The 13,316-nt window shown below is 50.1% G+C and overlaps 6 protein-coding genes across 6 annotated transcripts; 3 read left to right on the forward strand and 3 right to left on the reverse strand.

Annotated features, from left to right (window-relative positions):
• Positions 1-986: 986 nt before the first annotated feature.
• On the reverse strand, positions 987-3,239 carry PVX_111530 (hypothetical protein, conserved; the record flags this gene model as incomplete). The annotated part of the gene is made up of 1 exon (XM_001608481.1): positions 987-3,239. The coding sequence occupies one exon, from the start codon at positions 3,237-3,239 to the stop codon at positions 1,158-1,160; it is 2,082 nt and encodes a 693-aa protein (XP_001608531.1). The 3' UTR covers positions 987-1,157.
• Positions 3,240-5,141: 1,902 nt separating this feature from the next.
• PVX_111535 (hypothetical protein, conserved) lies at positions 5,142-7,326 on the forward strand (the record flags this gene model as incomplete). The annotated part of the gene is made up of 4 exons (XM_001608482.1): positions 5,142-5,510; positions 5,722-6,418; positions 6,683-6,843; positions 7,261-7,326. 4 exons carry the CDS (start codon positions 5,142-5,144, stop codon positions 7,324-7,326), a joined length of 1,293 nt encoding a protein of 430 aa, XP_001608532.1.
• A 210-nt stretch (positions 7,327-7,536) lies between these two features.
• On the forward strand, positions 7,537-7,821 carry PVX_111540 (hypothetical protein; the record flags this gene model as incomplete). The annotated part of the gene is made up of 1 exon (XM_001608483.1): positions 7,537-7,821. The coding sequence occupies one exon, from the start codon at positions 7,537-7,539 to the stop codon at positions 7,819-7,821; it is 285 nt and encodes a 94-aa protein (XP_001608533.1).
• Positions 7,822-7,902: 81 nt separating this feature from the next.
• On the reverse strand, positions 7,903-9,836 carry PVX_111545 (mitotic spindle assembly checkpoint protein, putative; the record flags this gene model as incomplete). The annotated part of the gene is made up of 7 exons (XM_001608484.1): positions 7,903-7,950; positions 8,071-8,147; positions 8,383-8,484; positions 8,636-8,855; positions 9,030-9,069; positions 9,528-9,567; positions 9,761-9,836. The coding sequence occupies 7 exons, from the start codon at positions 9,834-9,836 to the stop codon at positions 7,903-7,905; spliced, it is 603 nt and encodes a 200-aa protein (XP_001608534.1).
• A 44-nt stretch (positions 9,837-9,880) lies between these two features.
• PVX_111550 (hypothetical protein, conserved) lies at positions 9,881-11,183 on the forward strand (the record flags this gene model as incomplete). The annotated part of the gene is made up of 4 exons (XM_001608485.1): positions 9,881-9,886; positions 10,225-10,354; positions 10,866-10,943; positions 11,158-11,183. 4 exons carry the CDS (start codon positions 9,881-9,883, stop codon positions 11,181-11,183), a joined length of 240 nt encoding a protein of 79 aa, XP_001608535.1.
• Positions 11,184-11,942: 759 nt separating this feature from the next.
• On the reverse strand, positions 11,943-13,076 carry PVX_111555 (orotidine 5' monophosphate decarboxylase, putative; the record flags this gene model as incomplete). Its single annotated transcript, XM_001608486.1, has 1 exon — positions 11,943-13,076. Exon 1 carries the CDS (start codon positions 12,948-12,950, stop codon positions 11,943-11,945), a length of 1,008 nt encoding a protein of 335 aa, XP_001608536.1. The 5' UTR covers positions 12,951-13,076.
• Between the last annotated feature and the right edge of the window lie 240 nt (positions 13,077-13,316).

Raw genomic sequence — 13,316 nt, forward strand, 5'->3', positions numbered from 1 at the left:
CACACCCACCAGAACAAGACGGCAAAGCGAGCGTAGTGGTAATTTTGGGGCATGTGCTATATTCGCCTGACCGATGGTGTTTGGAAAAAAAAAAAAAAAAAAAAGGAAAAATAAATATAAAAATAAAAGTAATAAAACGAAACAAGTTTAACCGAATCACGTAGATGAAGAAAAAAATTCCTTTAGCATATCGTCTTCGTCTCTCCAGGTGGACAGCTCGAACACACCTGCGCAAGTGCATGTGAAGGATCACACCGGGGGGGGGAAAAAAAAAGAGAAAAGATTGAGTGAGCCAAAATGGACAGCTCATGCGGGGGGGCACAACATCTGCAAATTTTTCCTCCAGGTGATGCAAACCAAGTGAACCCCAACATGCATGCACATCTTTTGGAGGAATCCCTCAAAGGGGGGAAAGGAGTTGTGACCTCCAAGAGGGATGAACAAAACCAGGGAGCCGCCATTTCGAAATGGGGTAATCAAAATGTGATTGGTTGCAATTTTTAGGGGCAGAACAGGGCTGGTTGGACATCTGATTGACGCGGCGCCGGGAGTGAGGACCCCCCCTAGCCGGTGTGCGCGTGCCTTTAGGTGTCGACTATGGAGGTAGAAGCGGTGATGTGATTACGGGGTGCTTAAAAGGGGAGGGTCCACACCCTTGAGGGGCAGCGGCAAAGGTACGCTTCTTTTTTTTTTTTTTTTTCTGCGCGCCGATGCGTGAAGTTCGAATGTGAAGAGGTCCTCCATTTGGCGTGGGCAGTTGGATTTCCCTTTTTTGGGCCATCTTCACCCTTTTTGAGCCTCACCCCCCGGAATGCGACGGCCTTCCGCGAGTAGCATAGGAATGTGTGTGTGATTGAATGGGCTGCACCACCGCACGGGTATATAAAAAAAAACAAAATGGCCTGAGCAGTTTGCAGGGCCTTTTGCAGGGCTTTTTGCAGGGCGCCTCCCGTGTGTCTAACGTCGCCTCGCTGGGCTTTCAAATGGGCAGTTAAAATTGGGGGAGTTGCACAAGTGAAGTTTTTTTGGGGATGTCCCTTTGGGGTGCGAACAAGTTAAGCGGTTAAGCGGTAAAGCGGTTTGCGTGGTTACCCCTTTGTAGGGCTCCCCCCTTGCAGGGCTGCGCATTTGCGGGGCTACCCTCGCTCCGCGGGGGGTCACCTGGAGGGCGCGTCGTCCGCGTCGTCCGCGGCGGCGCTGCTGGGGTTGGAGCTCTTCTTGCGGGCGTTGCCCGTGAGGAACACCACAAAGACAAGGACGAGGAGGACAAAGAAGAGGAAGACGTGGAGCACATTCAGGGACTCCGCCGTGATGCAGTGTGGGATGTTTTTGATGTTGCAGATGTGGGGCTCCTCCATGCAGCAGGTAACCTTCTGTATGCCCTCGGAATACACCTGCATGCCGCTAGTCTCCTTAGGCTGATGGTAAAAAAATTTCCTTATGAGCCCCCGTTTTCTAACTACGTAGGTTTGCGCGTCGTATAGTTTAAACGCCCCATAGGCGTGCACACTGCAGTTGCGAAGAGAGGTATATTTAAGAAAGGGGACTTTAAAAAAAAACAAAAACTGGTACTTGCCCTCATCATAAATGAGGTTCTTCTCATCTACATATTTCTCATTCGAATTAATGATGCACTGTAGCTTCAGTCTAGCCTTAATTTTTTCCATGGAGGGGTTCCACACATGCACAAGGACTCCGCACTTCTGCGTGTTCTGCTCATCGCACTGGTCTGAATAGAGGATGTTGATGATTCTGAGCTCGTTTAGCGTTTCTAGCTGGAAGACGATGGCATCGAATGGGGGTTCCGGTTCTTCTAGCGGCTTTTGCTCCTCCCTTAGGGTGTGCTCCCTCTGTGCAGACAGCATCTGCGTGTCTACTGCACGCATCACCTGCTGCGGCTTATTGTTAAACAAGCTGATGGTGAATTCGGTGCGATCCTCCTTGTAGTACTCATAGGCGATGAAGTGCTCCACGTTTCCGTCCTTAAAAAAACGGACGGTCCTTTTATCTTCAGAATTTTGGGTATAATTCTTCTTCCTAAAGATGTAGTGAGGGTACTTGCCATTTATGATGGGCAGCTTGGTCACCGTTTCTTCAATCCCCTTGGTAAGTTCCTGTGCTTTATTTAGGTAGGACTCCACAGTGTTCGAAATACACTCCGCGTCTTCCATGCAGGACTCCCTCTTCGAAACGGTATAATCATTGTAGCCAATCAGCCCACAAGCAGCGTAAGAGTCATCTGAAACGTAGTTTTTAGGAACTAAAAGGGATCTACTGAGACAGGTAGAATCCGTATACTTGCATCTATCTTGGTCATTCTCAATGCACTCAAAATTGAAGGACTTATTATAGGAGCACCCATAATCTAGGGTCCCATATTTGATCCCATATAATTCTTCAGGGTAAAAGGGATACAATAGGTAGTTATTATGGAGAGATGGAATCGACACATTATCAAAAGCAGAAGACGAGTGAGTGATGTGAATGTACTTCATATCAAACAGCTCTATCGGTTTTGCAGATTCGCTAATTACATACCTGTAAGTCATTTTTTCTAGCTCTGTTTTGTCTCTATACATTTGGAAGTAATCGTTGAAGGTTCTCTTCTTCTTCATAACCGTGATGTTAAAGACGAGGAAAATGTTCACGTCGTTTTTGAATTTGAAGAGGGCATACATGGGGAGGACATGCCGCAGAGCTTTCTTTACAGATACGAGTCTCTCTTGCTTGGGGTCCCTCATAATGGTGTCTCTATCGGGGCAGTCTAGCTCCATTTTTTTGGGGATTCCTTTGTACAAGGCATTTATGGATTCGTATGAGTGCGGCAAGTCGTAACAGGAACAGCAGAGGGAAAACGGCTTATCGTTGAACCCTTCGAAGGATGGGACTTTAATTTGCTCAAACGCGCTGAAGTCGTAGCTCTCACATTTGTCTTTCCCCTTTTTGTTCTGCGCATCTATGGTGTCTACTCCTGGCTCGAAGAATTCCTTATAGCTGTAAATGGATTTCTGTGGGGCCAACGTCCTGTACACCATGGGGTAGGCCACGATAAATTTCGTTTGGTGCAGAACTACGTAGTACTCCTCCTTTTTGTGCCTCACCAGCAGGAGGATCTTTTGGTTGTTTCCTATCTTCACCTTGATGTTCGTTTTGTACTCGCACGCTTCCTGCTCGCTGCACTTCACGAGCTCCTCCATGAAGCCGACTCCCTCGGCCGCCGCGCTGGGGGGGGCCACCATCTTGGGAAGCGGCAGTTATGGGGAAGCGGCCAATACGGGGGGGCGGCGGCTACGGGGAAGCGGCTTCTACCAACGGAGGCGCTTCCACCCACGCACCGCTCCTCTCCCACCTGCGATCACCTCCGGCTGCCGCTCTGACCTGCGATCACCTCCAGCTGCCGCTCTCACCTGCGCTTCTACCTTAGGTGCGCTCCCCTGTGTGCGCCTATACACCTGCGCGCATGTGTGTGCGTGCGTTCTCTTCTTCCTCCTCCTCTTGGGTGGAACAAACGTGCTTTTACGGAGCAAAAATGCGAGCCCTTTTGTTTACCCTGGCTTCTCCCATTTTGTATTTTTTTTTTTTTTTGTTTTTTTTTTCTTCCCTTTTGGAGGGCTGGCAGATGCAGGGGCGCTGTCTGCACATCTGCCGCAATTTTACTCGATCCCATGGGGGTGCGCTTTTTTTTTTTTTTTTCGCTCCTCTGTGTGTCTTCTCCTTTGCCGCCACGGCTTGGGGTTCGATCCCCTTGGCCTGCGTTTTTGCGGCGGTTCGCCTTATGCGGTTGAACTCTCTTGTGGTGACGCGTGCTCATTTGCGGCGAAGTGCAGTCACTTATTCGCTTAACCGATTAACCGATTAATCGCTTACGTTTGTTTGTTTTTTTTTCCCCCCCTGTGCCGCTTATCAGGAAGACGGGGGTGCCCCTTAGCGCGGACGCACCTCTGCTGTATCTCTTTCGCATGCTCAGCTGTTGAGGCCGCTCACCTGTTGAGTCCACTCACCCGTTGAGCCCACTCACCTGTCACTCTGCATCCCCCACCAAGTGGAAAAGAACGAGCGGGAGCAACGCCCAGGATGAGCGAGAAGGACTTTTACCAAGTTAGGTCTACTGTGTGTTAGGGGGAAATGCGGCACTATGGGATATAAGAGGCGAGCGTAGGGGGAGGGAGACCACCACTACCTGCGTGGGCACACCTCCTTCTCGCTTCGTCACTCGCACAGGACGAACCACATGGCTGCTTCACCATCTCCTTTCCTCTTTCAGAACTTGGAAGGGCACATCGAGGAGTCCAGACGAAGGGTACGTCTGCCAATGAGCTCGCTGCCCCCACTTGGGGTGAGGCGGCACCATGAGGAGTACCATCAGGCGGAGAGCCACTCTCCCCCCGTACACTGCTAACCCCTGCACGACACCTTCCCTCCTCCATTTCGCTTCTCCCCCACTTTGCCAAGATCGAGGAGAAGGAAAAACTCATAGCAGCGGATAAAGGTTAGAGGGAGGAAAAAAAAAAAAAAAAAAAAAAAAAAGAGGCCCAACCGTAATGGCAGTAGTTGAGGTGGGACCTTTGAAGAGTGGGTGACATGTGGGAGCAGCGCGTCTTTCACCACCCCGAAAGAGTTCCACGTGCGCGCCTTTCACCACCTCGAAAGAGTTCCTCTTTCACGTCTTTCCTTTTATGTGACGATATGCCTACTGATGGGACCGCTCCCCTGGTGCCTATTGCCGGCTTTCCATCCTCCCAGGTGGAGATGCAAACGCACCGGGAGCCCCACAGAGCCCACCCTGTTACTACGGCTACTGCAGCTTAGCGGTTCCATCTGACCACAGCTCCGATGATGAAGGCTCCGCCTCGAGGTACACACAGTTAAGAGAGGGCTGCGTGGACACGTATGAGTGATGTACAGCATATTTCAAAAATGAGGTGTCTTACTATCTGTCACTCTAACGTTGCCATCAATTGGCGGAGGAAGAGAAGGCTTCTCCTTTGTGAGAGCCTCCCCCGATGAGGAAGTGGGCAATTGCGGTGTGCGCATGGCAGATGGAGTGCCTTGACCCAGCTCCCTCACTTGCCGCTTAACTCGCCGCTCCCCCCTGCAGCGACAATGTGAAGCAGTTCCTGAACCTGCACGAGGATGAAGAAATGGAAAATATAAAAAAAAGACTGAGGGAGAGGAAGACCAAGGGGGGAAAAACCAATGGGGGGAAGACTCCCCCCACTCTGAGTGGACGGACCCAAACGAACAGGTGTGCAATCGTGAGGAAGGCAAGCAAGCCATCGGAGAGGAGAAGAGGAAGAGGAAACATAAGAGAGCTAATCAGTTTGGAAAAAAAAATCATCGTAACAAGAACGCTGATGCATAAGAAGAAGTCGAGGCTGGACGATCTGTACAGCTACACGAGTGGGCGGGAGAAGGTTATAAAAGATTTGAACCTGAGCCTGGACAAGGAGGAGGCCTTTTTGCAGGAGTCCCTGGTGGACAGGTTCAAGCGCACCGAGGAGCTCATCCGGGTAGGTCCCCTCAAGTTAGGAAGCGGGTTTAGAGGCGCCAGCGTGTGGAAGCGTGTTCAGAAGCGTGGGTGCGTGAGTGCGTGAGGGCAGGTGCGCCGGAGGACACGCTTCCAAACGCTCCCCCGTCTACACAGTGACGCCTCTAAACGCTCACCCGTCTACACACTGACGCTTCTAAACACGCTTCCAAACGCTCACGCTTCTTACGCAGAAATTTGCCGAAGTCCGGGCGCGGAAAAAGAAGAAGAAGAAACAAGTGCAGCTGCTGAACATCGAGATGAGCAAGCTGGAGGTGGAGTTCGAGAGGAAGGAGGAGAAGATAAAGGAGCTGGACAAGTACAAGAGCTTCCTGAGCAAGCTGGCCAGCACGGAGGGGGGCGCGACAGAAGTGAGCGAAGCGGTGGGAGCGATAGAAGCGGCTGACGTGGTGAACGTGGCGGACGTGGGGGAGGCACCTTCCAGTGCCGCCCTGGGCGACGCGACTCGCTTCTCCCAGAAGATGGCCAAATACACAAACAACTCGCAGCTCCTCATAGACAATTTCAACCTGCTGGAGGAGGAGCACCTGCAGCTGATCGACGATACGCAAAACGCAGAGTACGAACTGGAGGAGTATGAAAAAAGGCTGGAGGATAAGAAAAAAGAATTTTTAATAAAATGCAATGACATTAAGAAAAAAATAAGTCAAATGGAAGAGCACATTAAAGAGCACGTAGAACAAACTGGCGAATATGAGCATGCCATTAAAAACAACCACAGCCAAATATCCTTCGAAAATATCAGCAGCAAAATTGATTTCATCTGCACGCACTTTAACTACGACGTGAATACCAACGAGGTTATGAAGAAGCTGCAGATAATGGAGAATAACATGTACGCATACATCTCCACGCTGACCAAGTACACGGGTGGGTGAGCAGGGGTGCGACGGGCATTCGATGGGCACGCGCTGCGCTGCGTCAGGCGGCACGCCCAACGTGGCACTCCTCAAACGGTGTGGCGGTTTACTGTGCCGCTTTACTGTGCCGCTTTGCAGTGCCGCTTTACAGTGCCGCTTTACAGTGCCGCTTTACAGTGCCGCTTTACTGTGCCGCTTTACTGTGCCGCTTTACTGTGCCGCTTTGCAGTGCCGCTTTGCAGTACCGCTTCACACTGCCGCTTCCCCCCCGCAGAGGAAAACAGCCAGCTCGTGTACGAGTACCAGCGGGAGCGCGAGCAGGAGAGGCGAAAGCAAATGCGGTTCGAAATTAACCTCGACAGGAAGGGGAACAACCAAAGCAAGCAGATTAAAAGCGCGAAGACTGCGAACAAGAATTTCGGGGCCAACCAGGAGGTACGGAGTGAGCGCGTTGCTCGGGGGAAAATACACACAAGTGAGAGAGGCACATTGGGTCACCCTTGGCACCGCTATGAGAAGGCCACTTGGGGGAATTTTTTTTTTTTTTTTTTTCTCCTTTAGTTGAAATTCGCTCCATTCGTAGTGTATTATAGCATAAGTAGCTCCTTGGGGGCCTCGTCAAGCAGAAAGCACAGAACTGAGCGTCCGTGCGTTTGCCTCCGGGGGGCTCTCCAACTGCGTCACGCGCGTAGGCATATGCTCAAGCGCACATAGAAGTGGCACCCCACACAGCTAGCACATGTGAGCTTTTGGGGTACCCCTCACGGAGCATGTGAGGAAGTGAGATTATCTGCATGATATCTCCTTCGCCTCCTCCTCATTCTACTGCTGCTCCCCCCCTACGGCGCGCAGAAAAAGGAGAAGCGGGAAAAGCGGGAAAACATCTACACGCTGTTCGAAAAGGACCTCTTCAAGTGAGGAGCCGTTGGGGGAACTACGCTCCCCTTTGCATCGCAGGTTCGAAAGGGAAACACGCGGTTGGGCCGCTCCCCAGTTGTGGCAAGCAAACGGGAAGAGCAAACGGGAAGAGCAAACAGGACCACGAGTAAACACGACGCGCAATCACGAAGCACACAACCCCCTCCCCCAACTGCACACGCAACTCTCATCACGTAGGACCGCCGAACCATGAACAGACAAAACCAAAAAAGAAACTTCAAAATTTTGTTCGAGAGAAGAATTATATTATCCCCCGATGGAGAAAAGCACACGGACAAGTCGATAAACGGATTCTATGGGGTCTGCCTGATACTGCTTTCCCTGTGCATGGTGTGCCTCTCGAGCCTTTTCTTTTTCTTCCCCATGCATCCGTACGCCGCATACTATTACATCGTGAGTGTTGGCTCCATCCCCGTGTACATTGTGTATAGGTACTTCACGTGGATTTCCCTGCAACTGTTTCAGTACGCCTGATGGGGGGTGCGCCGGATGGCAGCAGGATTGCTTCTCCGGGTGGCTCCCTGCGTGGCTAAGCTGCGTGACTGCCCTGCGTGGCTACGCTGCGTTCGTCTGTGCGGCGTCTCTTCTGTGCTCCACGTAGACCTGCGCGGTGGGGGTGGCACCGAATGGAGAAGCACGTGGAGAGGATAGAGAAGCATGTGGAGAGAGCAGATGCGCACACGCCAATTCTACGCAGTAGTAAATCTCAACAGACCGCCCTACCTGACATATGGGGTTGAATTCGTTGTCCTCGAAGACGTTTATACTTTTGATGATTTTTTTATCAAACAGATCGAGGGCTGCGCGGGGAGTCCGCGTAAAGGGGGGCGAAGAAAAAGGGAAAAGAGGAAAAAGGGAAGAAATGAAAAACGAAAAAAGGAAAAATGAAAAAATGAGAAGAGGAAAAGAGGCAATTTTTTATCAACGCGAATAACAACACACGGCAACGTTGCACACGTCTGATTTGCTCACAGAGGAGCAAAAAATAATCACGTGTGTTTTTCTTTTTTTTTTTTTTTTTTTTTCCCTCCCTACTGTCGCACGATATCAACTCCCAATCCCTCGTCAAATTTTCGCTCGTCGCGGAGGTCGTCTCGTGGTCCTTCACCAAGTCGAAGGAGATTTCAAACGTTTTATCTGCAGGGTGTGTGTGAGGATGGGGTGGAGTCTCGCGCAGCTGTGTTTTTTTTTTTTTTTTCTCCTATTAGGAGATTATACCGCGCGTACATGAAGAGCCAAGTGCACAGCGTGGAGCACGCGCGCTGCTCCAAATGGGGGGCGCACCAACCTGCGGCGTACGCCTCGCACATCTGCATCTCGACGTACGTGAAGAGGTCCCAGACGAGCTCCTCAAAGGCGGGGTAGCTGATCTGCGTCCTCCTCGGTTGGTAAAACTGCTCAAATTCGATGGTGTAAATCTTCAGCACCTCATTTTTTAAATTTTTCAAGCTGATGCGGTACTTGTATAGGCTCTTGTTTGTGATGAATCGCTTGATTGGGTAGAGGGCCTGCAGGGGGAGGGGAGCGATCGGTGGATGCTCACGCTGCGGCTCACAGTGTTGCTCACTATCGTCGCCGTCGCCATCATCGTAGGGAGGTTCGCGTCGATCCCGATTTGGTATCCCCCCCGCGGTGAGGCCTTCTCCTTGAGTGGCTTCCCTCTCCATGGTGCAGCCGTTAACCTGTTGTATGTACTCCTCCACTTGCTTATTTGCACAGTGCCTACGTGGGGAGGGGTTGCGTGGAGAGCGGTTGTGTGGAGAGCGGCTGTGTGTGTGGGCGAAGGTATCTACACAGACAAGCAGCGAAGAAGTGAACGTGCGACGCACTGACGGTGGGGGAAAGAGCCACCTCGCAGGATAACGCGTACACACCGCGCGCGCATGTATTCGCTTTCATGCCACTTGGCTAGTTAGTTCCCTGTTGAGGTGTGCGAATTGTTGGTGGGGTCAGGCGGGGTTCTCTTCCTTACGGGGAAGATACCTAAATGCACAGGGGGAGACCCGCTCGACGTGCGGTCCTCTTCTCTCCGCATCGTGAAGTGTGCTTTGGAGGACTAATCGTTGCCTCAACCGGGTTGACCTTCTACTCAGTGCAGAGGCGGTCCGATTTGTTGCCTTTTTTTTTGCCTTTTTTTGCTTTTTTTGGCCCTCCCTTTCGGTTATTCGTTCGTGCCTTACCATACGAGCGTGTTGAATTTTCTTTTTTTTTCAAAGTGCTCTGCAGGGAGAAAAAAAAAAAAAAAAAAAAAAAACGTGCGTAGGCAGTTGCACAGGTGGGTGTAGAGGCATACGCAGATGTACGTACACGCGAGGGGGAGCTAACGGGAGCGAACTAATGCAAACTAAAGCACACTAATGCGAAGAGAGCCTCCTATCCCATTGGCTCATTCGCTCGTTGGTGCTCCCCCCACCTGAGGAGTAAATATTCATTATGTAAAGAATCAGATGCGTGAAGGCTTCGATAAACTCCATTAAGTAGGCTTCCATTTTGCTTCCTCTTTTTTTTTTGCTTTTCCCGCGTGACGTGAAGGATGGAGGTAAGATGGGAGTCGGCCTACGCGCCCTTCGCAAAGGGGGAGAACAGAAGGAAGGTCGACGAATGAAATGATGGACGGGCGAACGGGCGAGCGAACGAACGGGCGAGCGATCGAACGAGCGTAAGCCGCGCCAATGCCACTCGCATAAATGTGCTTGCTTGGTAGCAGGATGGGAGGGCATACGCCCAATGAGCGCGCTCGAAAGGGTGATCGCAATGCACATGCGGGGGCGTGTGGGTTGGTGGGTCCCCCCTTTCGTTTGCTCTGACATGTTATGCCCCTCACCAACCCGCTCCTACTCACTCGCGATGCCACACCTTTTTTTACACTCCTCCAAGGGCCAACGAAGCTTACAAAAGGTGAACGTGTATAAGCGCCTGCCATACCTTTACCTCGGCATGTTTTTCATCGGGGGGCTACTGGAGGTGGTTTTCTGCTCCACGAACTTTTATCAAATATATAACATCGGTAAGTGCAAGGAAGGCCATGTTGAGGAGTGTGTTTACTTATTTGTTTATTATTTTTTTTTTTTTCTTTCCTTTTTGAGCATGTAACGTTTTTTCCAAGTGCATTCCCGGTTATGCCTCTGCCCCCTTCGTCAGCATAGCCACGCGGGTTGTGCAATTGTCATGTCTGTACAGTTATTTTTTTTTTTTTTATTTATTTTATTTTTTTTTTTCTTTTCGCTCCCTTTTTGCGGGCTTGCGCTGTGTGGACGAGTGTGCACAAAGGAGCCCCACCATTCGGCGGCCGCAATTTTGTTTTGCCTCGCCGCATTCTCAGTGTATGTGAAGTGCACCCGACTTGGTCCAGTGTCACTGCGTTTTGTCCATTCCGTTTGTGCCGTTTCGATTTTGCCTTTTTTGCGTCTCTTCACAGTTGCGCCTTTTTTTCCGCATTTTACGTCTACCTTTTTTTCCCCATTTTGCGCCTGCCTTTTTTTCCCCCTTCACGTTTGCCCTTCCCCTGCACACCCAAGGCGAGAGCGAAAAAAAATCGGACCAGGACGTATCGGAGCTCATGAAGAGATACGAGCTCAGACAGAAGATTAAAGAAAGTGAGGCAGCCCCATATGTGTGCACAGTTTGCCTTGACCATTTTGTCTACTCCTTCCTGCCCCTCCCATTTGTGGTGGCAGCGGCAAGCTGTGCTCGTCCAATCCCCTGACTCCGTTATGGCCACGTTGAAAGGTGCCCACTGCGTAGGACTGACCAGTTGTGCATTTATTATTTTTTTTCTTTTTTTTTTTTCCTTTTTTCACCCCTCCCCAGAGGCCACTCAAATTTCAGAAGAGTAAACTGCGAAGGAGAGAAGTTTCGACGGGGCGAAGTTGCAAAGGTGCCAAGCTGCATGCATGAGCAAGCGAACGAACGAGCTTTGGCACACCTGCGCGTTAGTGGCGGCCCTTCCCCACGGTTTTGGCCCCCCTCTCCCCAAGATGGTCAGCCCGTTGTATTACCTCCTCGGGGGGGCGCTGTACACCATTTTCTGGTGCAGCATTTCCTGCTGCTACTGCATGTACCGAGTCATGTACTTTTCACTAACCAGTTACCTAGCCTATAAGTATGGCCAGTCCGTTTACTTTGGGGCGGGGGCGGCCATGTGAGGTAGTCGCGTAAAGAAGCTGTGTGGAGGAGTCGTGTGAAGCATCCGTGCGGAGGAGCCATGTTGGGCGGCCACGCGGAGCAGCCTTGCAGGGCAACCATGCAAAGCAGCCCTGTTGAGTGCCCGAGATGAAGCTACTGTACGCCCCCGCATAGGCATGCCATATGGACGCGATCGTTGGTTTAAAATTAAAACAGCCAAAATTGGTTTACGCGTTTTTTTCGCATGACCTGTTCATATTTTTATTATTTTTTTTTTTTTTTTTTTCACGGCAACGAATTAATGCGCGTGTGCAATTTTTTTCCATTTTCCCACTTGGGGTATTTTTTTACGCCTGCACAACAGAGGGTCATGCCCTTGTGGAGGAGTAAATGTGTGCATCACGCAGGGAGCAGGAGCAAAAATCACATCTCGGCATTCCCAAAGTGACGAAGTTACACCTGCATGCGCGTCACTCCTGGAGCTCCGCGAGGACCTCCTTAATCTGTTGGTGGTACTCCCGGGCCGCCTGTTGCGGACTACCGCTTTTCGTTATGGCGCGCCCAACGTTGATGAGCACTTTCTCATAATTTTTGGAGTAACCATTACATAACATTTTTCGCAAGTCGCCTTTCTGGGCACCCACCCCTGGTGCCAAGATGTAGCAGTCAGGGAAAAGCTCTCTTATTTTTTTTATTTCATCATAGCAGTTCGCGCCCACAACGAAGCCAACAAATTCGCCATTTTCTTCCAAGTGTAACTGCTTGGCCATTTTCTGTGCCTCCTCTGCAATAACTACATACGCTTCCTTACCGTCCAGGGAAAGTCTATTTTGAAATATGTGCGAATCTGCGTTGGTCGTTTTAACTAGTACGAAGGTGCTATAATATCGTTTGCATTCTTCGTCGAGGCAGATGTCTCGTAGCATTTGGGTACCCATGTAAATGTTAGCTGTGCACGAATCGCTCCTCAGGTAGTCAAATATGAATTTCCTGTAATGCTTCACTGTGTTTCCAATGTCATTCATTTTTATGTCAAGGATGGTTGGCACGTTAAGGTGGTGCAAATAATCGAATACGTTCTTTAAGACGTCTACTCCGAGGGAACCATATGGGAGGTAAAAGGCGAAATTCATTTTGTATGCCAGGGCGTATTCCTTCGTCTCATTGATTATGTAAAAGCAGAAGTGATTGAAGAAGTAAAAAAATTCGTCCTTTTCTTGTGCCTCCTTTGGTGGGGTTTCTGCGAGTAGCATTTGGCCCCCCATTTGTGGGGCGAACAGTTCGCCCTTGCCACTACTACTATTACTACTACTACTACTACTACCACTATTGCTTAGGTTTTTTTTGACACTCTGGTAGCCATTTTGCTTCTCACTCTGCATGAAGGACTTTATGTCAGCTTCATCCGGGTCCAGCCCGATGCACAGGCATGTATTCACTTCGTCCCTCCTCTTTTGTAGCTTTATTTTCAAATTCATCTTCGCGACGTTATTTTGGTCGAAAGTGATATCAGCGCGTTGTTTGTGCTTTTGGGCTAAATAGGGGCGGCCTTCCCTGTGCTGAAGTTCGTCATATTTCGAAACAGCTGTGGAGCATCCTCGATTGCTAGCTTTTTTTTTTTTTTTTTTTTTCTTTACCGAAAAATTGCGCACAAGGTGGCTTTTTGCCAAAGTAGTATGAACAATTTGAACAACATGAACAGGTCAAGCCGCGCCGTTGAAAATCGCCTGAACAGGTCATTTTTTTTTTTTCTTTGCCAAAAATTGTGCACAACGGTGTTTTTTTGCAAAAATGATATGAACAGTGTGAACAGTGTGAACAAGTCAGCTGCGCTGTTGAAAATC

The sequence above is a fragment of the Plasmodium vivax genome, chromosome 6 (genome assembly GCF_000002415.2).
Source record: "Plasmodium vivax chromosome 6, whole genome shotgun sequence".
NCBI lineage: Eukaryota > Apicomplexa > Aconoidasida > Haemosporida > Plasmodiidae > Plasmodium > Plasmodium vivax.